The sequence below is a fragment of the Centrocercus urophasianus genome, unplaced genomic scaffold (genome assembly GCF_019232065.1).
Source record: "Centrocercus urophasianus isolate 14NV4802_14NV808 unplaced genomic scaffold, USGS_Curo_1.0 seq_12, whole genome shotgun sequence".
Classification (NCBI taxonomy): Eukaryota; Metazoa; Chordata; class Aves; order Galliformes; family Phasianidae; genus Centrocercus; species Centrocercus urophasianus.
The window spans coordinates 46,196,067-46,220,810 of NW_024884364.1; the positions used below are offsets into that span (position 1 = coordinate 46,196,067).

General features: G+C 41.8%; 2 protein-coding genes across 6 annotated transcripts in view; one reads left to right on the top strand and one right to left on the bottom strand.

Annotated features, from left to right (window-relative positions):
• Positions 1–17,328, top strand: part of GPM6B (glycoprotein M6B) — a 109,910-nt gene extending 92,582 nt beyond the window's left edge. For 3 of the 5 annotated variants that reach the window (XM_042810931.1, XM_042810933.1, XM_042810930.1), the window contains 6 exons: positions 4,268–4,454; positions 7,382–7,538; positions 10,475–10,646; positions 12,172–12,245; positions 12,550–12,615; positions 14,844–17,328. In XM_042810931.1, coding sequence (XP_042666865.1) covers positions 4,268–4,454; positions 7,382–7,538; positions 10,475–10,646; positions 12,172–12,245; positions 12,550–12,615; positions 14,844–14,993 — 806 coding nt within the window. In that variant the 3' untranslated portion in view covers positions 14,994–17,328. Of the gene's footprint in view, positions 1–4,267; positions 4,455–7,381; positions 7,539–10,474; positions 10,647–12,171; positions 12,246–12,549; positions 12,616–13,216; positions 14,383–14,843 lie in introns of those variants that run through there. The other 2 variants (XM_042810934.1, XM_042810932.1) reach the window with 1 other exon arrangement.
• Positions 17,329–17,628: 300 nt separating this feature from the next.
• The window catches only part of OFD1 (OFD1 centriole and centriolar satellite protein), a 29,757-nt gene continuing 22,641 nt past the window's right edge, over positions 17,629–24,744 (bottom strand). The window contains exons 18-22 of the mRNA XM_042810428.1: positions 22,165–22,284; positions 20,966–21,117; positions 19,734–19,895; positions 18,927–18,997; positions 17,629–17,916 (exon numbers count right to left, since the gene is read on the bottom strand). Of these exons, the coding sequence (XP_042666362.1) occupies positions 17,871–17,916; positions 18,927–18,997; positions 19,734–19,895; positions 20,966–21,117; positions 22,165–22,284 (551 nt within the window). The 3' untranslated portion in view covers positions 17,629–17,870. The remainder of the gene's footprint in view (positions 17,917–18,926; positions 18,998–19,733; positions 19,896–20,965; positions 21,118–22,164; positions 22,285–24,744) is intronic.

The window sequence follows — 24,744 nt, forward strand, 5'->3', positions numbered from 1 at the left end:
TTAAGATGCTATCTGGTGCTTTATCTTCCCTAGGGTTTCCTACAACTCTCTTATTGTGAAAGCAGTTCCTCAGTGCTTACCTCCTGAGCACTCTGCTGGAATGCAGCAGAGGTGATTCTTCTGGGGTGGAAGATGCCATGTCACTTCTTCCACGTGTAAACTGGACAGATGTACCATGTCTCAGGACTTCTAAAAATGCATTATGCAATTGCAGGGAGTAAGGAATGAGAAAAAGAAACTATTGGTTCATCTTTAAAAAAACAAAGACAGATTTATGTGAGAAGAAATTGAACTTCTAAGGAAAAAGAGTGGGAGCAGACTCAGACGGAGGCCATTGCAGCACTGAGGTTTAATTGCCTGAAATGGGGAGCTTTTCCAACCACCTTTCAGGTTTTCTTTTTTCCTTTTTTTTTTTTTTTTCCTCCTTCTTTTAGTCAGTCCTTACAGTATCAGCGGTTTCTACCAGAGATACACAAACACTAGTTCAACCTCAAAAGTAGTCTGGGACGTTAGAGGACAGGCTGGGTTTCTGTCTAGGAGGTATTGTGGACACTCTTTACATCATGCTTCCCATGCTTTGCTTTGAGTGATGGCTCTGTGAACGTGCACTTGTCTCAACTTTTCAAGCCTGGCGTCCAGAGCTGCTGTGTTAACTTCCTAGAGAAAGCCCTAGGACTACCCATGACACCTAACTGATCCCAGTGTATTGCATTTTGTCGTTCTGTTAGCACAGGCTTTGTCGTTCCAGTCCATCTTGACCTTAGTTGGATGAGTCAGAGTCTGAGAATTGCTGCTTTTTTTTTTTTTTTTTAAGACCTCTTTCCATTAATTCTGCATTACCTTGCTTTTCTGAGTTTAAATCTTAAAGCTGTACTTAAAGTACCAAAGAAGGTTTAGCCACACAATTGCTGTTTGACATGGGAAATTGAATAGCTAAGCCCCTGCATATATGCAGCAGCCCGTACACTGCTGGGTAGATTATATAATTATTCCTCATACATTAAGCAACCGATTGCTGATTTGTGTACATATGTAGGTTCATCCTTTACCAATTTCCTGTGACTGATAGTTTCCAGGAGATTAAAAGAATAGTTGGTTCCTGTCTTTTTTCCTTTCTCTTTATTTTAGTCCTTTAGCAAGAATATTTGTGTGTGTGTGCGTGTGTGTTTAATAGCATTCATTCCCTAGAGAATAATCTCAGTCCTTGTTTTAGCTGGCCTCCTTCTGAGAGTGTGTTAAATCTGTAGCCAAGATCACAGGCAGCCCTGGGCAAATCATTGGGCTGTTATTAACCTGCCTCCATGGCAACTGCTGCTCACCAGCCTGGGGACAAAAAATGTTTTTATTCTGCTGAGTTGCACAAAAGGTTCTAGTGATGCCTTGCACAAAATGGCCATTGAAAGGGGAGATGCAACGACGGGTACTTGTGCTGCGCAGTTTCATATTTAAATCATTTTACTCTGCTGTGATAGAAGTAGATGTGCAGCCGAAAACTTCAGCGTGTTGGCCATGTCAGAATTTAAAAAAAAAAAAAAAAAATTAGGTCCAATTTTCTACTAAAACTTTGATCAGCTTTTGTTTACAGGCCTTCAGCCTGCATTTGTCATCATTGTGTTATCAAGCTAATTTGTAAAAGTGGTTGTAAAATAGGCAGACATTGTGGGTTTGCATACAGTAATGTGTATTTGCTGGCTTGGAGTTTCGGAGAGTGATCATAAAGCAGGTTGCCTAGGAAGCTTTCTTTTTGGGAAGAAATCCTGTCTTGCTTCAGTGCTAGTCTGGGCATCTGGATAAGACTGTCTTAGTGCTTTAATGAACATCTGATTTTAGCTGGTTTTGAAAGCTTCCTTTGTTTTAGGGGAGATCTGTTTATCTATCTATCTATCTATCTATCTATCTATCTATCTATCTCTATATAAAAACATAAAACCAACTCTGTTGTCCAGCTGGGGAATGAATTTAGTTTCTGGCAAGAGTTGTGCAGGAGCTCTTGCGTTGATTTGGGTGCCCAACAACTACATGGATTCTGTTTCATGGAAAGGGGTTGTTTTAGGCTGCTTTTGTTCACTTAGAAGCTAGCTGCATGCAATGCCCATGTAAGCTGAAGCCCCTCTGCCTCTGATCGAAGTTTGGTGTGAGTGGTTCCTGCAGTTCCACATCTGGGCAGCTTCCTTTGCCTCACCCTGCAGACTTCATAGGGTTTCCTGGAGCCATGGTCTGACCTGATACAATGAAGACCACCCAAATATTGTGGTGTGCCTTCATACTTGAGCTTTTGGGGTGAGACACACAGAGTACAGCCACAAAGGTGCTGTGTGCAGCTGCTAGTGACTTGGAAGAGAGATTGCCTTGGAACTTGGAAGAGGGATTGCCACCATCAGTTAGCTCAAGGGTCTCTTGGCTTTGCTTCTAGCTGCTTTTATTTCCCATTCCTGATGGGGTCCTTCCATGAGTTGATCAGTGATGTGATTGACCTCCTGCCCACCAACCAGCAAGCAGGTATTTGGTTGCCTGCTCCTTCGCAGTAGGACCTGGGAGGCCATTTTATGCCAGGCTGCGGCTGTGCGTTGCTGGACACGCTTTGCTGACTTGCTGTGCCATTAGGCCTGGGCAGGCCTTTAATGCTGATCCCAAGCCAGGTGCAGCAATTTCCAGGGTTAACTCTTGGAGATTTGGGTCTGATGTGGAGGCAAGTGCAGAGGGAGGTGAGCCAGCCTGACGTGTAGGACTGCCCTTATGCCTGACATGTGGCTTGGGGACTGCCATCAGGCACATCCCCCAGGCACCACAGCTGAGGTTCGCTCTGCAAGGTCTGGTGTCTGTGCTCAACCCTGGACCTTTCTGCTAAGATGAATACCAGAGATGATTTTCTGTGGTAGTGCTCGTCTGTGTCTGCTTGCTGTGCCTTGTCCCTGAGTGCCCCACTGCCATGTCTGTGGCTGTTGCTGTGTTTCTGTCCTGGAGGCAGCTCCCACTGTGCGGCTTCCAGCTATGGACTCAGCTACAAATGCTTCCCAGGCTTGCTCCCATGCAACTACACCTCACCCATAGTTAGCAAAGTGGCATTTCATAGGTTGTTTCCCTGGTGGTAGCTTCTCTAGCTTGACTTAGGCACTTGCTAGTGGCATTCAAAATGGAGAGTCTTATGCTTGTGACACAGTGTAGGACTCTGAGGACACTGGGACATGTAGGTTCAGAAGTCCCATACCTGCACATCATTTCTTCATGTTGTGCTGTCCAGCAGGATCTGGCCACGCCAGGCACAGCATTGAGCGGCGTCCTAATGGCTTGTGCTTTGCGCAGTTGTATGAAATGTACGTTAATGGAGACAGCTTAATGCCATCACCCTGAAGTAATGAATTGGTATGGATTGCCATTACCATTATAACGCAGTTAAAAGCTGTGTTTGTTTCCGATTTACATTTCCCAGCTCTGCAAGCAGATGGACTTTCAGGCAGCGCGGTGGGGAGGAGCCTGGTAATTCAGCTGCCACGACCTTATTGCAGTGTTTGCCAGCAGCAGTTCTGGGGGGTCGTTTTCTTAACTCAGACTGCCTACGCAATAAATTTCATTAAAACTATGATTATGCTACTGCAGACTGTAGTCAAGGATCACTGTAAATCCAGTGCATCCTATAAAGCTGGAAATGTATTGTCTGTGTAATTCCACTCCATCTCACCACTCAATAAAAATTGCTACCCTTTGTCACCCACTGATGTTTTCTGTTGATAGATCTGTATCCGTATATGGGTTTAGACAGAGATACTCAGGAACCATGGCAGTTTGCAGAGTAGTTAGGTTTTGCAGACCGCCATGGTTTCCACACATCCTTCATTTCTCCAAAAGGCTTCACTGGCTTGAGTGCTTCTCCAGCTTTCTGAGCAGTGCCAGCACACCTGGTGCTCGTGTCCTTAATACCAGCAGTGCTGGAGTGTGGCGAGCTCTGTGTCAGCAGCTGGGTCACAGTGGTCCACTTCAGACAAACATTTTTTTTTCCTTTTCCATTTCACAGGCTGTCCCATCGATCTCCTCTTGATCCTGTAAAACTGGGAGTACTCGGCCCACTTTCTGGGCATTGAGCTCACTCTGACAGATCTGTAGGTCAGTGTTCAGAGGATGATGCTTTCTTGCACCATCTATAGATTTTTGCTTAGTGCAGTGACAGTGTCTGGGCCTTTTATTCCCCTTGGCTTTTTACCAAGCAGAGACTGAATATTCTTTTCCTTTTTGCTTATAACATTTCTTTTGCTTTCTCTCTTCTGCTTAGGTTGCTTTGAATGTTGCATTAAGTGCCTAGGAGGAGTGCCATATGCTTCGCTGGTGGCAACCATTCTCTGCTTCTCGGGGGTCGCCTTGTTCTGTGGCTGCGGCCATGTGGCGCTCACAGGCACCGAGTCCATCCTTGAGCAGCACTTCTCCACGACTGCCACTGACCATGCTTTGCTGAGTGAAGTGTAAGTATGCCTCCCATTGCCATTGTTTGTGGAAGACCCATTGTTCATCCCAGCCCCTCCTGAGCAGGTAGAGATGGATTTGCATCTCAATCTCCATCCTCAAGCATTGCTATGCTTGTTTGTCCAACATCTTCGGGTGTTTTTTGATGTTTTTTAGTGTTTACATACAAAAAAAGCAGCACGTGTATCCTACCTTAACCCATTTATATTCATTACATCCATTTCAAAGATCTCTAAAATACGGGCTTTATACCTACTGCTCCAGAGTTGCACTCAGCTTCTGTCAGCAATCAGAAGGCAATAATGTGCCCAGGGTGGACAAGCAGCTTTGTGTACAGGGAAGATAAGATCCTACACTTGAATTAGATTTCACAAATAAATGTGTTGGAATCACGAGGCTATTGGTTCTTACTTGCTGGGGTGATTATTACTATGGGGGAACAATCTTGGCTCTGTATCCAACCCCACTGAAGCAAATATCCAGTTTGTTTTAACAGAGAACCTGAGTATATGGTGGTTTGAATCCATGCTGCTCTTCACAGCACCATCTGGGCATTATATATACCCTGTGCTGAGAAGGTTTTGCACAGATTTTGCTCGTCTACCCAGCTTTTAGGACACCAATTGAAGACTTTTGTATTAGATTTCAGTCCAGTGCACTTAATTCTCCATGTTTGGGGGAGAGGCTTCTTTTTGGTAATAGCCTCCCTTTTAGCTCATGTGGACACAGACCACAAATCTGCAGGTACTGAGCCTAAGACTGCCACATCCCACCTCTTCCCATCCTCTGAGAGCACTACAGCAATGTTTTGGGGCCTCTCTCCCTCCCAATGCCCAAATTCAGGATCCCCTATGACTGCATGCCCCCCCCTGCTGCTAGACACTGGGTCCTCTGTTGTGTGAAACACAGGGGTGCTGCCATTAGCATAAAAATTTAGAGAGAAACAATGAGCAGCTGTTCTTAGAATTTGCAAATGAAATTGCAAAAGTAGCCACAGCAGGCACAAGCTTTGCATTTTGGAGAGTTGTTGACAAGATTTCTTGTCAAGGCAGCTTCAGCAGCTGGGGGGTTTGTGAGACTCTTACCGAAGAGCTCCAGCTCTGTTTAAGGCAAACAAGAAAGGCTGGAGAGATGAAGTGACAGAAAAGGGCAAAGAATTTAATGCCAAGAGATGTAAATTCCATGAAAAATATACTAGTGGGCCACCATTTGTGGAATTGATTTTTAGCCAGGTTTCATATTGCTACTTTTTAGTAACATCCATAGTCTTCTGGACTGTTAGTGACACCGAAATGAATTCTGTTGTCCCTCAAATGAGTTAATTTCTTTATGCTTTACAGCACAGGTGCAATGGATTTATCCTGTTATTTTGAATCAGTTTGGAAAATAAACATAAATGCTACTTCACTTCCCACATGTAATTTTAAATGATCGATATCCTGTTTTGATGCAGGAGGTTTACGTTCTGCCTGGGTAATGCTTAACTATGTAAATTGTGGTAATCAGTTTCCTTCAAATGAAGCTAAATCATGCAGGTGTTCCTCGGAGATGTGTATCTGTGCTGGAAGCCAGTTTAGGGAGAGTAGTAAGAATTGAAAAAAAAATCTGAGGAAAGGCATACATATATGTACCATTTAAAAAAATTAAAAGCAGTATGGACCTATGAAATTAATCTTTCTGTTCTATGAATAGCTTCATTAAAAATCTTCATCCCAACGAACATATATCTATATATTTTTTTAAAGAATATAAGTTGTGGAGAAGTTAGTGCTAATGATAATTCTTTACGGTGAGGGTGGTGAGACACTGGAAAAGGTTGCCCACAGTGGCTGTGGATGCCCCCCCTGTGGAGGTGTTCAAGGCCAGGCTGGAAGGGGCTTTCAGCAGCTTGGTCTAGTAGGAGGTGTCCCTGCCTATAGCAGAGGTTGGAACTAGGTGACCTTGAAGGTCCCATCCAAACCAAAGCATTCCATGATTCTGTTATTCTATGATCAAGTGTGATTTTTGGAGACCAGAAGTGTTGTATAGAAGATCTGCCATTCTGGTCCTTCAAAACAGTTAGCATGTTTGCTGAATCTGTGATGAGATTGCTGATATTATAGATGACTCTTTCTGTTAACTGTTCCAGCCAGAGTAAAAACACTTAAGGGTGTCACTGCTGACAGCAGATTTGTAGGGAATGAAGAACCTCCTCAGATAAGATCCAAGGCATGTGCCTTGTAGCATTCCTCTGCACATTTCAAGAGTATCTCAAATGGAAGGGTTGTCTAGATATTTCTTTCACTTTTTTAACATTTACCTGCATTTAGGGGAGCTTAAGTGTGACTTAAGGTGCTGAAGTGGTCTGCTTGCTTGGAAGTACCTTTCCAAACTGTGGTTCAAGAGCACTCACTGCAAACAAGTGTGACTGGATGTACATACATCTGCAAACACACATTAACTGGATTTTACTGGTAGAGGTGGTGAACTTCAGGGACTACTTCTTTCCCCCAAGCCCAAGGAACCAGCACAGAGCCTGGTAGTTCAGGCAGTGGATCAGATCCTTTCCTGCCTCAGTGATGCTGGAGCCATGAGACATTCCCCAAGTCCAGCGTCGGGATCAATCACAGGAAGGCACAGCTTTGTGGTGAAGGCATGAAATGGAGGCCTCCAGCTTATGACTAACAGCACTCAGTGCAGGAGCCACAGCACAAACAGGAGATGCTTGAGCAGACACAGGACTTATGAACATCAGCAGGGCATGCCTGTGGCAGTGGGGCAGTCGATGTAGCACCCTCCTGCAGCCCACTCGTTTAAAACGCATCATAGAGCCCTGAACTGTGTTTCTGAAAAAGGAATTGTCTCATACCTGTTACGATTAGGGAGAACTTGCTTTGTTTTAGTAGGACTGAAATCTAATTGTGTCTTTTTTTCTTTTCCATTTTAGAATACAGCTAATGCAGTATGTAATTTATGGCATTGCATCGTTTTTCTTCTTGTATGGAATAATCCTTTTGGCAGAAGGCTTTTATACAACAAGTGCTGTGAAGGAGCTGCATGGAGAGTTTAAAACAACAGCCTGTGGCCGCTGCATCAGTGGAATGGTGAGTAGTGCTGGAAGTGGGAACATTTGCCATTCCTTGCTAAAACCCATCAGGCTCAGTTTGAATCCTGTGGGTTTTTTTTGAACCACTGCGTCTTGCTGCTGCCTGTAACTCCTTATGGGTGGGCAGAGCCAATCCCTGCTGCTCATTCTTCTTTGAGCTTCAGGGATGCTCGGTCAAATCCAAACTCTCTATGTTGACTTTTGGGGTGCTTCCAAGGCCTCCCCCTGCTAAAGCTGAACTCACTGTTCAAAATTCGTGGAGGCAGCTGATTTTGAAGTGCTCAATATGAGACAGAATTAAAGTTGCACTTTTGAACACGGGGTGTGCAAACAATGGTAAGGGCAGACTGTAAAAGGGCTGTGGTTTGCAGAGCTATTTAAGTAGCAGACTGCAGTGCCTCTGACTTCCTCAGTCTATTCTGCATGAGGATGTCTGGATCCTTCAAACAAACAGCAATGAATGAAGCTTCCCAATGTCACAGCACTTGAATCAAATATTTCCATCTTGCTTTTGCAGATGGCAGAAGGGATACAGGCATAATAATGAGTCTTTTTTTGCAAAGCTAAAGCATTTAGAGCCTTAAAGTTTCAAGCCATTCTTCTCTTCAATGTTCTTCTGTATTAGCACAACATTTTAAACAAAGTTTAACTAAAAATAAAACTTCAGATTCTCACCCACGTTGCCCCCCAGGGCGCACTCTGCAAGAACAGCAACGTAACTATGTTTCTGAGACAGGATTTCAAAGCTATTGCTGAAAATCTGAATTCAAAGCTCATAGTTCTGGAGGAAGATAAGCAGTGTGACAGATCGCCCATGGGAAAGTGTGGGTGAGAAGAGCAGAGGCTTTTGATGTGATTGTTGCATTTTAATATACAGCCTATATCCTGTACATAAAAAATATGTGCTTTCAGCTGGCTGAATACAAAGAAGATGCGTGTTTATTTTCATGAAGGTTAACAATTTTCCGCTGTGCTGTTGGATGCTTATTGAATTTTTCAAGAGCTAATAAAAATAAGGATTTGATCATTGCCCAGTTAAGCAGCTATTCTCTCATTCTTATTCTTGGAAAGTATCTTCGCTGTGGAGCAAAATTATGTCTAAAACAGCATTTTCCAAAGATGCAAAATACAGTGGAAACGTAGACATATGTGCATTCCATTACTGTGGATAATTGCTTCTGCAGTTGGGTAGTTGCAAGCACATGATTGTCAGCTGCGTACACAAATACCAGCGTGACACGCAGAAAATCACAAGGTTTGCGAGCAGAAATAATATTTTTGCAGTCTGGTGGCTGCAGCTGGGTGCACGCAGCAGCTTTTGGGCATCCAGTGGTTTTTCTGCCAATTTGACATCACTAAGCTGGGGGCAGTCCCCTCCAAGTCGCATAGGATTATTACAGGAGACAGACTTCTGACTTGACTGAGCTGTTTCTCCTGGCTGTGGTAACACACAGTAACTGTTTCCAACAGTTTATCTCTATTACACGTGAGATCGATGGTGCTTTTTCATAGCTATTGTAGGAGTTGAAGGCTTTGTGTTCTCCTTCTCACAGATATTTCAAATACACACATGCAAGCCCACTTTTTATTCATAGCACAGTCACAGAAATCCTTTAAACTGCTCCACTTGGTTGATACTAAGAGCCAGTGAGAGATCTTCCAGCATTTGGCAAAAAGTGGAGTATGTCAGATCAGTGGTATATAAATTCAAGACAAGCTGTTTGTTTTTTGGGGAGTTTGTCTTAGTTTTACAGGTACTTCCAGCTGCCCATGTGTCACCTTTCCCTACAAAGCCTAACCAAACGCTGAACCACTGCTGTAAGATCTCCAGCCTTCTTCAGTGTGGCTGGAAACACCTCTGAGGATGCAGACTTCCTCCACTGCAGGATTTGTTCAGTTTGGGGCCAGGCTGAGACAATTCTCCCCATCAGAGCTTTTCCCATCCTTGCTGCACCGGCACATAGGTTTCACATAGGAGTACAGCGTCAGTGTTCTGCTGCAAAGTAAAGCCTTCCTACCTAGAGTTAAATAACAGTGAGAAGGTGTGTGCAAGGTGTAAAAAGAGTTTCCACGCTTTGCAAGTTGATTCCAAACTCTCTCAAGGAGGGGTAAGCTAGGAGCTGATGCCAGAGCTCTGAGTAGTACCTCACCATAAAACTTAACATGGAAGAAGAGGGAAGAGAGAGGAGGTCCAGTGGGAGGAGGAAGCTGGAGATTTCCAAAGCAGTGAGTGCCATACCTGGTAATCTCACCAAAGAAAATGCAGGTAATTTCTTTTTTTTAAAAAAAGAGAACACAAACCATCAAATTTCAGTGGGAAATTCCCTGATCTTCTCTGAGGTGAAGTAAGTAATTTTCTTCTTGGCAATGTGTATTAGATCAATTCCAGCTTTCTGACTTGTAATGAACATAGTATGTTTTCAAAAATAGGTGTATTCATTTGTTACATTCATAAATGATTTCAGTAAATCAGGAGCAGAGAAAAGCTCTGCAAACATTGATTCACTCTATTGTTGTGATTTGCAAGTTGCATGGAAGTGCTGGTATATTACAGCTGACCAAAAAAAAAATATCTTTATTCTGACTCCTGTTGGCGTTCTATCAGTTTTAGCCTACAACCAGCATCCCTGCTTCACTGAGCCTCTTGAGAAATGAATAGGTTGCTGGCTCAGGAGGCCATGCTGTTTGTTCTAGCAGCTTGATGAGAAAAGAAATGCCTGAATTACTTTCTCAGTAGCACTGAGAGCAGCAAAGTGTTTTTAAGCTGAGGTTGTTCATGTGCACGGAAATATGAGCGTACGTTAATGGAAGTTAAATACCTCATTACTTAATTTCTGAAAGTATGTTTAAAGACTGTATTGAAGAATTTTTAAGGAAAAATCAAGTATTCTTTTCAAAGAGCAAATGTGAAGTGCTTGTCTTTTCTCTGCCCAGTTTGTTTTCCTCACCTATGTGCTTGGAGTGGCCTGGCTCGGGGTCTTTGGCTTCTCTGCTGTGCCTGTCTTTATGTTCTATAACATATGGTCAACTTGCGAAGTCATCAAATCTCTTCAGATAAACATGACGGTTCCAGGAGACCAGATCTGTGTGGATATCAGGCAATACGGTACTTACTCAAATCCTGATTAAATGCTTTATCCTCTCTCCTTGGTCTGTCTTCAGTAGTTTTGTTTCAGCTTTATCAAACGAACCGAATGCAAAAGCATCTTGTATCCCTGGGTGTGCTATTGCTTCTCTAATTAATTCAGATTACATTGATCTCTTTCCAGATGCAATCAGTTCAATTGAACTGGCAAGTCATTTATCTAAAATGATTCTGTAGCAGTTTGCAATACTATAATATTAGGTGTAAAAATAGATCGGCCTCAAAATAAACTGCTTAGAGGCAGAGCTGAGAGATAACCAGATTCTGTTTTCTTGAACCTATTTGTATATATTTTTTCTTACCAGAAGGCTGTTTTATGTAATGCCTGAATTGTGCCTTAACTATTACTTTCAGTTACTTTCAGACAGAACAAGAGGAAATGGCCTCAAGTTGTGCCTGGGGAGGTGCAGGTTTGATATTAGGAAATATTTCTTCTCAGAAAGAGCAGAGAAGCAGTGGCACAGGCTGTCCAGGGAGGTGGTGGTGTCACCATCCCTGGATGTGTTCAAGGAACACGTGGAGGGAGGGACGTGGTTAGTGGGCATGGTGTGATGGGTTAGCGGTTGGACAAGATGACCCTAGTGGCCCTTTCCAGCCTTAATGATTCTATGATTCTCTGAAAAGCAAAAACCAGCAGTGAACTGTGCCTCAAACATTAATGAACTCATACTGATTTCTAATTACTCACAGAATTGGCTGCTTGTGCTTCCTTGCTCCTTCTGCTCTGGGGGCAGCCATAACCGAGGGTCTTCAACTGTATCTTGCAGTTGCAGGGAAGAAAGTGGCTTTAAAGTAAATCCTGTGAAGTTTTTCTTTCCAAAAGCCATACTGTCCTGAGATAGTATCAGTGACCTAATTCCAACCAGCTGAGTTTGAAATGTAGGTTACAGTGGGGAGGCAAAGCGCCGTTTTCCTTTTTTGAGCCATGGCTTCTGCTTAAGCTTTACATCTGTAACGGGTCTAAAAGTTTAGATTATTTTAAACTCGTTAGATTCCTGTTGACTTTTCCGATTTTCAGTCACATAAGAGAAGTAATTAGGAGTATGTGGGGGTACGGCAGACCAGACCTTGTAGCAGCTCTCACTGATTGCTTTTTTACCTACTTGGTGGAGTAGAACTCAACCTTGTAAGGCATTGCTGTCGTGAATGGTGCCAGGTGTCTCTAAGTGCAGATGATCCCCTTCAGTCCCCAGTCGGGGAGCAGGCAGCTTCAGTCTCATACTGGACCTGAAGTGCATAAGCCGACCATTTGGCTGCCATATGGGAAAGCCACATCTGAGAACACAGCTTGGCAGGAAGCCTTGGTATAAAGGGAACGCGCAGTTTGAGCGAGTTAATTCCTCCTGCCAATTCAAAGCTGTGCTGGTCAATGTGTGGATGCCCAAAATGGGAACGCAACTGGCAAGTGGGAGGATAAGATGAGAAAGGAACAGAAAGTGTGCACCAATTCCTAAAATTAGTGATTTCTTTTGCTGTGCTATTTCAGGTATTATCCCATGGAACGCTGTACCTGGCAAAGCCTGCGGTCCGATCCTGGAGAACATCTGCAACACAAATGAGGTATGCAGACGCCCTGTGTGTGCCTTCTGCCTCCAGGCTGCTGAGTGAGGCACAGGGCAGTAGCTAACCTGATGGCAGTTTCTTGAGGAAACCAATACAGGTAGTGTAAAGAGATTAATTTAAACAGAACAATGAAAGTGCTTTGTCTCTATGCATCAAAAAATGAGTGTTTTCTGAACATTCTAGTTTTTTAAAGCTTTGCTATGAAGACAGCCTATTTTTTATTCTTTGCAGTAGTTGAAATGTGTTTTATACCATCCTCGGTTACTTTAATTAAAGTGTTTCAACATGTTTTTCTCTCTAGTTCTACATGTCTTACCACCTGTTCATTGTGGCTTGTGCTGGAGCTGGTGCCACTGTCATAGCATTGGTGGGTAGAAGTTTTTACTTCTTTTACTGTAAAATGTGTTCCTTTCAGGCTTAAGATGCTTTAAGACCAAATTTTACGCATCTTTAAAATAGTGACCCTACACAGAAAGGAGGACAAGCTGTAATCATCCAGTAATTTGCAGTTATTGCCAGTTTATTTCAGTCATTACAAGTTACTTCTGCTTTAGGAAGTCATCTTGACCCATCTACCCTATGCTTAGGAAGAAAACTTCACGTGTCCTTTTAAAATCCCACTTTTGCCCACTACTGGTGTTTTTATGTCCACCGTTTCTTTTCATTCTTGTAGTTTACGGGATTGAACGGCTTGAATGCCGTTCTTATGTCTGGACCCAGGCAGTTTGACCAGTCCAACCCTGCAGTGCCAAGTCCAGGTGTAAGGGTCCCTGTCCTTTGGCAAAACAGCCTTTGGTCTGTATGTAGATTCTACTCAAGGGATAAATGGCGAGTAATTTATCTTGCATCTTCACCCTGCAAGAAGCCCCAAATAGCATCTGTTTTAAAAGAATCAACAGTTGCCCAAGAGGGCTTGAGCCGTCACCTTGTTGTGTCTTACTCTCCTGTATTTTGTTCTCTTCCACCAGCTGATCTACATGATGGCTACTACATATAACTATGCTGTTTTGAAGTTTAAGAGTCGGGAAGATTGCTGCACTAAATTCTAAATTGTATAAGCCCAGTAAAGAGCTGCATTGCGTAGCTTGAAAAATACCACTGACACCCTAGGCTAAAAGTCTAGCTTTCTGAATTTTGTTACAGTAATTGTAAATAGCTTCAATAAGCCTCATTTAGCTTATCAGATTAATAAAATGACTTCTTGTATATGAACTATGATGTGGATGAGATCTGGCTATTCTGTCGTGTTGAGAGGATTCAGTTACTGTAGGGACTGTTCACGAATTTTCTTTTGGAGGTAGGATGTTTTCATTTGACGGCTCCATTTTGCTTTCCAACACTCTTCTCTAAAACAAATATTCTGGAACAGAATTACTCATTTACTCTTCACTGTGAATGACAACTTCAAAAACCTCGAGCATGCTGAACATGCACGATACGGAATAAAAAGAGTAATAAAGCAGTGCCAGTCTCTTTTGGCAGAAATGAGAAACTCCAGTACTATGAATTACTTGGCTGTATTTCTGGTGCGTGGATGATTAAGTTGATTATTTTCTTTACTTCATTTCCAAACAATTGCCAAATCACTCCCTCTGGAAGGCAATACATCCTGTATTAGCTCGGCGTCAAACAATCACATTCTGGTTTTGGGCCCCAAGCTAGTATGAAATAACATATAAATAGTTTCTCATTTGTGGCTTGCACTTTAGTAACTGATTTCTCGGTAGCCAGATCTCAAAAATGTAAGTATGACTGCACAGGAAGCAAAACCATGCATAGAGCATTGAGACATTTTTTACACTGTTGGGGGGGAATAAAGGAGAAGTGAATCAGTGTTTTTCAGACGTAGATTTTTTTTGCATGAAGCCTGGAGAAAAGAAATTGGAAAGAGATGAATTCACAAACCAGAAAAAGTCCCCACAATTACAAAAAAAAGAACAGTTGCTACACGTAAGAGTTTTCACCTGAAGTTAGAGGGTGGAAGTTTAAAATGTAGCTGTAATGATACACGATTAAGACTTCTTAACCCAGAGCCTGCATGCTTTTGCTTAGTTTTGGACTGGTGTTTTGTTGCTTAACTTTTCCATGTGTTACTGTAGCCTTGTTCACCTAAATAAAACCGTTTACAATTTCAGACTTTTTGGAGGGGGAGGGTAGAGTTCTCATCTGCTTGTTGGGGGAAAAGAATTACCAGGAGCTGGGCTTGAGTGTACATAAGCACCACCACCTTAGGAAGCAGTTTTTCTGAGCACCTCCAGTTTGCAGATGTTCTAAATTGCCACGTACAAACGAACGTTTATTTTTCTCACTTCCCCCCATTCTGCATTTTAATTGATCCGTACAACCCTGTAGCTCATTTAATTACCACGATACTAACTTTCTCTAAGTTGTGAATAACCAACCTCAAAATTAGCATGCAGAATTCTAGAGACCTTTGAAAATAGCCTCTGTGCTTGTTTTAATAACAGAATGCTTATTAACGTAGAGTAACTTTTTTTTTGGTTGTTATTGTAAAGAGCGTCTATTAATCTAACTAGCAGCTTGCTTTGCCTCTTGACATGCTCACTAGCCATCATGCTCACCCTTCTCTTCCAGATCCACTTCCTCATGATACTGTCTTCTAACTGGGCCTACTTAAAGGATGCAAGCAAAATGCAGGCCTACCAAGATATCAAAGCAAAAGAAGAGCAGGAGCTTCAGGATATCCAGTCTCGGTCAAAAGAGCAACTCAATTCTTACACATAAATGGTTGCCACAGTAATTCAGCAGAAGAATTCTGTAGCTCTGACAAATCAACAAATAGCTGCTCTGCAGTAAGATGTGTGTCTACCAAACAAAATTATAGAGAAGTGTAAAAGCTTCACGTTGGAACCCTGGAACACGTTCGTAGGGAAATGTTCCCATGGGTAATCTTCCATCCTTTCATACAGAGAATGGAGGTTTTATTCCAGGCATTTTAAAAGGCAACACTTCACAATGAGTGACCAAATTATTCTTCGAGACTTTTGATATTTGCTATTTGACATGCAGTGTGAAGTCCTGCACAAAACTGTGGCGGGTGCTCCAAGCCAGCAAGCAGTAGGGATTTGTGCAGCCCTTAGACACAGGCACGTGTAAGACGTGTGATTTAGGATCTCGGTTTATACACCACACGAATCTGCGGCTGGATGCGATTTCTGACAGCAGCGTGTGCTCATTGGAAAGCACGGCTGTTGCAGCACTTCCTAAGCTGTAATAGGGCACTCTGAACACTCTTTACACGGGCCACAGGAACAGCCATCTACTTTTGTGCCACACTTTTTTACGATGCAGCAGTCGCTCCCCTGTGCTTACCCGAGTGTTGCGCAGCTGTCCCAAGTGTTAATCTTTTTATTAACTATTTAATGGAATGTAGACGCTTGGATCTGGATAATGATCCCCTTCTTTGAAAATAAATGTCAGCTTTGCCTTAATATTTATTTTCTATAAATGTCTTAGCATTTATATAGTGGCAGGAGACCATTATCCTACATTGTAAGTGAAAAGTGTTACCTTATTAAAATGACGCTGATGTGACTACTCCAAATGAGCAGATGAGAAAGTTTGCAGAGTTTGACACAAACAGTAACGACGACAGCCATAAAACAGAACACAGGATGTCCACCTTTCTCTATCTTGGTGCTTAGCAAATTTATAGTCAGTGCTTACGTGTTTTCCTTTTTACAAATTCATTAGCACATTAAGAAAAAGTGGTGTTCAGAAAACGACGACACAAACCGGTGCCATCTTAAAGTCATTTCCCATAGAAGTCTGCCTTCTAATTAATATGTTTTATTTCAGAAGCTTTCAGTGATATCTTGAGTATTAGTGATGGTATATTTGGTGTTTGTTCTATATGATATATATATATATATATATAAATGTTGGGGGAAAAGTAAAATGCATCATTCGTTTGGGGGAAAAAAAAGAGTATTTGAGTCATACCCATGTTATGCTGACGTGTGGTTCGATAGTTTTGACTGCTTGCTGAGTATAAGTCAAAGGAAGCACAAAATTTCCTGAAGTCAGATTTAAAAGAGGCATTTTTTTGGGGGGAGGGGTGTTAACTGCAAATATAATTTCTTTTTTGTTAAATATTGAAGTCTGATTTTACAGTTTAAAAGGGGGTCAGAGTTGGTCAGTGTAGAGCAAATATGACAAATAGCCTAGTGTATGTTCTTACCTGTTGCATGAAGGAGACATTTCTACGGCAATGCAGGTGATGTTCTAGCCCAGTGTTTGCATAAGGGTAATAATGGAGGCAGTGTCTTAAAGCCTAATTCTTTTCTAATTCAGTGTAGCTATTACTGGGAGTTTTTGAAGTTTTGTTTAAGTAGTCTAATATTTTTATGTAAAGAGCATTAAATTTTGCTATGTATAAATTTTTGTAACCTAACAGTGAATCAATATTTTCTATCAGTGCCAAGGGCTTCCTGTAGTTACATCCAAGTGTTAAAATAAATATTTGTAGATAATAGACAACACTCGTGGTATGCTTATTTTAAACAGACCCGTAGCTACTCTATACCAGCGCGTCTGTTTTATTATCTCTATCTGAAGTGAAGCACATTCTGTTCATTGTTATCCGTTTGGTAACGTAGAGCAGGAGGCTGCCCTGTAGGTGTGTGCTTCAGCGTGGTAAGTCAGCGAGCTTTCCTCGCATGGAGTACTGGTAGTTGTTCCAGGTCAGCGTAAAGCACCAAGCACTATCCATCCCCTTCCTGACAGCAGACAAAACGAAGCTCTTTTTGTAAGTTTGGCAGCATATAAAGTTAGTCAAGCCTGGAAATGTTTTTTAATCTCCATTTCAAAAAGTCAAGTTTGTCTCGTTTATGGGAATCCGTTTGAATTCAAGGCAGACCTTCATGTTTTGCCCCTATGTTCTGTCAAACTGGGCTTCACGTTCTTCTAAGGTAGGGGAGGAGAAGCAGCCTCAGCACACCGCAAGTTGCGTTATATGCTGCCAGCCAGAATTACTCCATTGATAAAAATACTGTATTTTATACTGTAAATAAAGTTTAACAATCTTGCCTATACCTACAAAATGCAAAGCTTAAATAAAGGTGAGTCAAATAGCATTTTTATCTGAATCTCTCCGTTCTGGCCTGGTGAATACCAACAAAGTGAGACATAAGGCCGCTTTAGAAGTGTTCACTTCTGCTGCTGCAGCAGTAACGAGCAAGTTAACGCTCTGTCACACGAGCCAAGGGTCTCCACCAGATGCCTCTAAAAACACACAACTGTGTGTATGTATAACAAGAAGTTTGGTTATCCCACTGACCTGCAGTTGGTAAGTGGTGAGGAAGGAGGGGGGGAACAACACCTCAAAAGCTGCAGAAGACTCTAGGGATTCAAGGCCAAGGCCATTCACTGGACACACCAATTTACAGTGCTTCTTCTTCCACCTGCATGAGTAATGCATCGGGACTCTTGGAGTGCAGTGACTGAGGCAGTGGGACTTCAGTATCAGCTTTATTCATTTATAACTGCACAGCTTGCAATTCCTGGGCCTAGGGCTTACTATGACTTCCTTTGCAGCCAGAAAGATGTTTTAAAAACATTTTTATTGTAGTTAAAAACAAAAACCCAAACACTTGCTGTTGTTCACCAGAAGTTGTCATCATCGTCTCCATGAGAAATGCCTGCAGCGCTGTATGCGGGACGGAAGGGGAGGAAAATATGGCATGAGTCTCAAGTAGCTTCTTTTTTTAAATATATTGTTTTAAAGTGGAAGTTAAAAGTTCAACACAATTTCAGAGCCTGCACATAATCACCACTTCAGCTGACGTCCGTCTGTGCTGTTCCTGTGAACTGAGTAAGCGAGCCTTTAGCAGTGAGCGTGGGCCACCTCCCCTATCTGCTGGCACTCCCATCTCGTACTTCTGTCATGCTCACCCTCACCCACTGAAAAGAACACCATCCAGGTGTAATTCAGAAGAACCAGCATAGGGGCTGGTACGTACAGTAGCATTTCAAAGGGACAGATCATACTGAATCATATATATATATATAATATATATATAAATAATTTTTTAATGCACTCTACTTTTTCCTTAGAAACATTTTCACTTGTACATCTTCGAATAAATCAAAATATTGGATTGATAGAGGTATTTTTCCCCTATCATGGAGATATTTATCCCCTATATAAGAACTAAAGGCAACGTATCTTTATTGATCTCTAGAACTACCCCAAAGGAAATGTAGGACATGCACAGGCTGTCATAAACCTCTCTGAAATAGCATGTGAACCAGTTTGTCAGAAGTCCACGATGCTTCCAATAAATCAAAGCTGGAGGCAATGCAAATAACAGACTACCTGCTAGGTACAGCACAGACACATTTGCATCGGGTCATTACCCAAGAAAAATCCCTCAGGCTTCACTTCTATGTAAAGAAACTGAGACACTGCTCAGTTGCAGATAAGAGTTTTAATTGCAACAGCTATTGGAACAGATCATGGAATGTAGGTTCCTGGACTCTAATTTCACAACTTACCTGTATAAAAATTGGGAAGATCCTCAGTTATTCCAATATTTTTACTTTTTATTACTAGCTTATTGCTTTTTATTTTGTTTTTTGAGAGGCAGATTTCTTCTTAGCCCTAATTCACGCTGTATTTATTAACAGAAGTCATTAGAAGAAATGTATGATCCTTACCTGTCGTCTTTCTCGCTAGATGTGATTCCCTCTATGAGTGATACGTCCTGTATTTCTTCCTTTTTTGAATCCTGGCAGCCAAGGGGAAAACACACTTTTTGTAACTGATTCTTAAATCAAGGTTTAAGCAAGTAATAATTGCTTCCGCTCTTTAGGGCACCTAACTGAAAATAAAAATCACTTGGGAGAGCCAGCTCATTTTTGCCAATGAAGGACTGCATGTAGAATGACGGAGCTTTGCAGTAACAGTCTGGGACAGTGACTGAAGTATGCAGTGGTTCATCATCGAAGCCATGTTTACCCATGCTCTTGCTGTGTCAGGCCACATTTCTCTTTCTGCCAGGCTGAATTCTGTCACAGAATCATAGATTGGCTTGGGTGGGAAGGTCACCCAAGGGTCATCAAATTCCAACCAAATTCCACAGGCAGGGTCTCCAACCTCTAGATCTGGCATTAGACCAGGCTGCCCAGGACCCCATCCATCCTGGCATTGAACACTTCCAGGGATAGGGCATCCACAGCCTCTCTGGGCAGCCTGTTCCAGCACCTCACCACTCTCTCTGTAAAGAGCTCCCCCCTGACATCTGATCTAAACCTTCCATCCTCGAGTTGTCAATATGGTCAGCTGTGGTAGTGGAATGCAAATGACCTTTACAGATCCAAACTGCTGCATTTTAGTTAGGATTTCAAAATACCATAGTTAAACACAGGATTTTAAAAATTGAGGGCATATTTATGCTTAAACACTGATACCTAAAAATATATATATATATTAATACTTTAAGGGCCCCCTGTAAGAATAATCACCTCATGTGCCAGTTCCTGCTCTCTCCTCTGCTGAATTATTTTCATGTATTTTTCTAATGGGTTGGGAGTAGAATGCTTTACAACTTCTTCAACACCAGAATTATTGCTTTCACATTTTTCTCCCTTATCTTCTTCATCCATTTTCATCGAGTCCTGGATCAACTTTAAGACAAAAAAAAAAAATAAAAAAATTAAAAAAAAAAAAAAAAAAAAAAAAATAAAAACAATCAGGTCAAAAATTACTTTTACACCTAAACACCTGCAGGGTTTAATGCAAAAACTTAGTGAAATGTGCTAGCATAAACAGCATTACATCTGCTACATGCAGTTCAAAATCAAGTGTCAAATTCAAGAAGCATCATTCAAAAAACCCTCTTTGTCGGGATGCCTAAAATATTTTGAGGACTGAGGTCCTTCTCTCTATGGCCAAAGAGCATGGCTGAGGTGGACAACTGCACGTGGACTGAAGAAGATGAGCTGACACTGAGAGGCTGTGTAATTCACTGAAATGAATTAACTGAGGTCTTAAGAGTGGGAAGAGGAAGAAGAAAGGCAGCCAGGGAGCAAAAAAAAGAAACACTATACAGTACCCAAAAGGCTGGAACGCTATTTCAGTATGTGCTCATTAGTTCAAAAGGATTTAAACTCCATACAGTCTCCTTATAACCTCTGCTACCCCATAGACACCCTAGCTAGGGTAGTTATCCTGATAAAGGCTAATGAACAGATGGACATTAAGACGTTCTGGTGATGTCACACAGCAGCAAGTGCAGACCAGATAGATGACAAGTGTATCGCTTGTCATCTGGTGACACTTGCATTCTCAATATGAAACTGTATGAACATGAATCATTAACATGAAGAATGGAATAAAAAGCATCCATTTCCAGTGGAAAAGTTACTTGGCATAACAATCTAGCTTCGATGATCAAGGCTGGGTGTGGCTCTGGGCAGCCTGGTCTGGTGGTTGGCGACCCTGCACATAGCAGGGGGATTAAAACTAGATGATCATTGTGGTCCTTTTCAACCCAGGCCATTCTGTGATTCTATGATTCTAGCAAGATCCTTTGGTTAGTCATACAAACGTATTAAAGAACTTTGCCTCTACTACTTTTGTCTAAAAATAAAAATAGAAAAATAAAATCTATTTCCATCCCACATCTATTTTAACTTCTAAAATAATATGGCAGTACAAAGCCCCAGTACTGTCAGAAATTAAAATATTTAATCACCGTCTCGTTCTTCAGCTCTTCCATTTCATTTTGCTCCCTTTCCCCTCTTCCCTGTTGTTCTCCCTCTCTCCTTTCTTCTCCAACCTTCTTCTCCTCTTCCCAGTGTTTGTCTTCTGTATTTTGTTCTTCAGTCTCTCTTCGATCCAACATAGCTGTGAAAAATTATTTCAACCTCTCTGATATGATTCATGTATACTTCTGTAACCTACTACAGTAGCACTCAAGTGAGTTACAGGTTCCTGGATAGCTTTAAGGGCAAATGAAAAACAACTGGATTTTTATTTATTTATTTTTTTAATACATATACCACAGTTATATATCTGGAAGCGTTTTTTTTCCACTTCAATACATTTCAGCCTGATGTATGACTGCCCAAGAGTTGAACGGGAGAACCTGAGTGGGGGCTGCAGAGCTGGCAAATCTCTCTCTGCAATTCTCATTCCAATCTTGAACTTTCTCATTAAATCTGTTACCTTACAGCCCATGCTATATCCTTTCCCTCTCAGCAATGTGGTTGGATCTAATTCTTTATAAAGCAAAGTACTTTAAAAATCTCTTAACATTACTGCAAGACAGACTGCCTATGTGACCAGTATACTGAAAAGCCACATAAGTGGAACAGCACTCAGACGGCAATTTGATGGGCAAACCAAAAACTGGGCAACTGGGTTAGAAGCTAGCAAGCTCTTCTCTAAATAAAAATAGAGTGTTGCTAGCCAGCACAACTAGAAAAGCTGCATATGCTGCATTGAAATCACCTCTGTCCACCCAAAGAATTAAATCAGCGTTGTGGTAACGCAGTTTGTGAACGGAGTGAAGAGAAAAATAGGAATAGTCCATACATAGAGTACAGAAAATATCCAAGAACAGAGACAATATTCAATAATCATTCTAAAAAAAGGTGAAAAGAAAAATCAAAATCCTCTCTGGAGAAGTTGGAGAAAGAAGGGAGCAGGGGGGAGACAGTATAAAAATCTTTTAATTAAAAACGCGTTTAACCAAAATTAGGGCGACAAAAGTCATCCTCATGGAGTAAAGAAAAGAAAACATTCCTTCTTCTTTACTTCATAATGCTTTTGGGATAAGTTTTCAATCACTTTAGCACCCAGACCTACAGAATGTTCAATATTTAGCTTTTTGTTTTGCGCAGTTGACATCTAAAAGGGGCATTCACTTTTGTTTCTGAGCTGAGAACTCACTCAAGTCCTGTGGAGAAGTGGCTGTTGCTCGCACAGTGGCTGTGACATGGTTTCCATTGACAGTGTCCCCAGATGGATGCAAGACATCACTTTCACACTGCTCTGGAATGTCCCCCTGATCTGGAGAAGAAATGCGAACAATGGCTTCATTATTCTGTAATCACAATAGCAGAGCAAAGGAATGGACACAAAGTGTGGGAATGGCTGCATTAGAGCTCATAAATATAAGCACTAATTGAGCATTTTCCTTCCATGGAAACTTGACCGTGTCCCTGAGGATGAAGAATTATCAGAGGCTGTGCTTGCTTATTTAATTACTGAATTGTTAGTTTTTAAATTAGCTATTGGAACGCATCTGTTTACCAAGCCAAAACACAATCATGAATAAATATATAATAGAAAACCAAAATGTTTTCATTTCTTTACATAATCATGACACGGATCGCAAAAAAATCACACGTCCAAACTTAACTCATCCATTTCACGCACATAAAACAACTTTTAATTACTTGATCCCATATTTTATTAGGATCCTTGCCTTCTTCAGGGCACAGGATGGATAATGTTAACTCAAATACTCCGCATTATACTTTCACGTGTGAAAAATGGCTCTGAATAAAAAAAAGGCAACTGCTGTACTTGTACTCAATTCCATCTTTATGATTTATTTGCAAAATACACAAACTGCTATTATCCCAGCAGTTTGCAGGGATCCCAGCAGTCTGCAACTGCAAAATGTTGCCACTTGTGGTAGGCAGCCAACACAAAATACACAGAACCATATTTCCAAACATTTAATGTAATGCAGTACAGATACCTCACGTATCTCCTTCCATTTTGGGTCAAGGCCTAGAGAATATAAATCCATCTTTCAGATATTATCGAGGTTTCAAACATTTTTCCACGCTGCAGTAAATACTGAAGTATTTTGTATGATAACACATCCAAACTGAGCAGTCTCTCTCTCAGCATGGTCTGAATCTCTTCAATTAAAATTATTGTACAGCAATTTTTAGATGAAGGCATCACAGAAAAGTTATGCCCAAGTGCCAGCCTAGCACTGGTATCATAGAATGGCTTCAGCTGGAAGGGACCTCAAGGATCATGAAGCTCCCAGCCCCCTGCCACATGCAGGGCCTCCAACCTCTACATTTAATACTAGACCAGGCTGCCCAAGGCACCATCCAACCTGACCTTGAACAGCTCCATGGACGGGGGCATCCAGCCTCTCTGGTATGGGTGAGAATATTTTCAGCTTTTTACACAAGCTACAAGAGGTGCTATCAGCTTTGCCAAGGCAACTCAATTCCGTATGTTTTACATAAGACCATAATAATGGATTATTACACTCAAAAGAAAATGTTTTCCTTTATTATTTTTCTTCCTCCTCTCTTCAGGTTTAAATTATAAGGTTTTCAACATCAAAATTACTCCCCTGCGAAGCATCGGTATGTTTTAGGGTATTTGCAACGTTGAAATAGATAAAAAAGAATCCTATTACAAACAGGTTCTGGTTAAATATTAACATCTAATTTCTGTTTCTAATTTCTAGAAGTCTGTTGACTGCCTAAGCAGGAAAAACAGACAAAACAGTACTGTAAGACCCATGGTTACTGTGCAGTGAAAAAAAATACAAACTTCCTCATACATATTCATTCCTTTCTGTAAAGATGGACAGAAAGAGATGCAACACATCCTTATGACTAGCACATAACTAAAAGTAATTGCAGCTGACACCCAGCCAGTTCTTGCTAAAGCTCTGTCTCAAATACAACGAGAGAGAATATCCGAGAAGTGGACAGACCTCACCATAACACTGAGGTGAGATGCGCAGTCTGGTTGAGCAGCAGGGAGGGGAGCAGACGAAGAAGAGCGCATCGGGTGACCTTACCAGGAGTTCTATCTCCTCTCTGACCACAAAGCCCCCTGGGGTGTGCAGTTCTTTTTCTCTTCCAGACAGGTGCCCAGAACTGGAGCATTAACAATTAAATTCCCAGTGCACTACATGATGTTATGATGCAGAATACCGATAACCAAAAATCATAAAACCATGATAAGCTCACTCAAAGTATGGCTACAAGGCTTTCCACATTCTCTTCTGTCACCTTAAAACCACAGAATCATAGACTGGTTTGGGACCTTTAAGATCACCTAGTTCCAACCCCCTGCTATAGGCAGGGACACCTCCCATTCAACCAGGTTGCTCAAAGCTCCATCCAGCCTGGCCTTGAATGCCTCCATGGATGGGGCATCCACAACCTCTCTGGGCAACCTATTCTGGTGTTTCACCACCCCCATGGTAAAGAGCTTCTTCCTAACGCGTAGTCAAAATCTACCTTCTTTGAGTTTAAAACCACTTCCCCTCATCCTGTCTCTTACACACTCTTTTTTGTGAGGGACACAAAAAAGTCCCTCCCCAGCTTTCCTGTAGGCCCCTTCAAGTACTGGAAGGCCACTGTAAGGTTCCCTAGGAGCTTTTTCTTCTCCAGGCTGAAGAGCCCCAGCTCTCTCAGCCTGTCCTCATAGGAGAGGTGCTCCAGTCCTCTGATTATCTTCATGGCCTTCCTCTGGACCCACTCC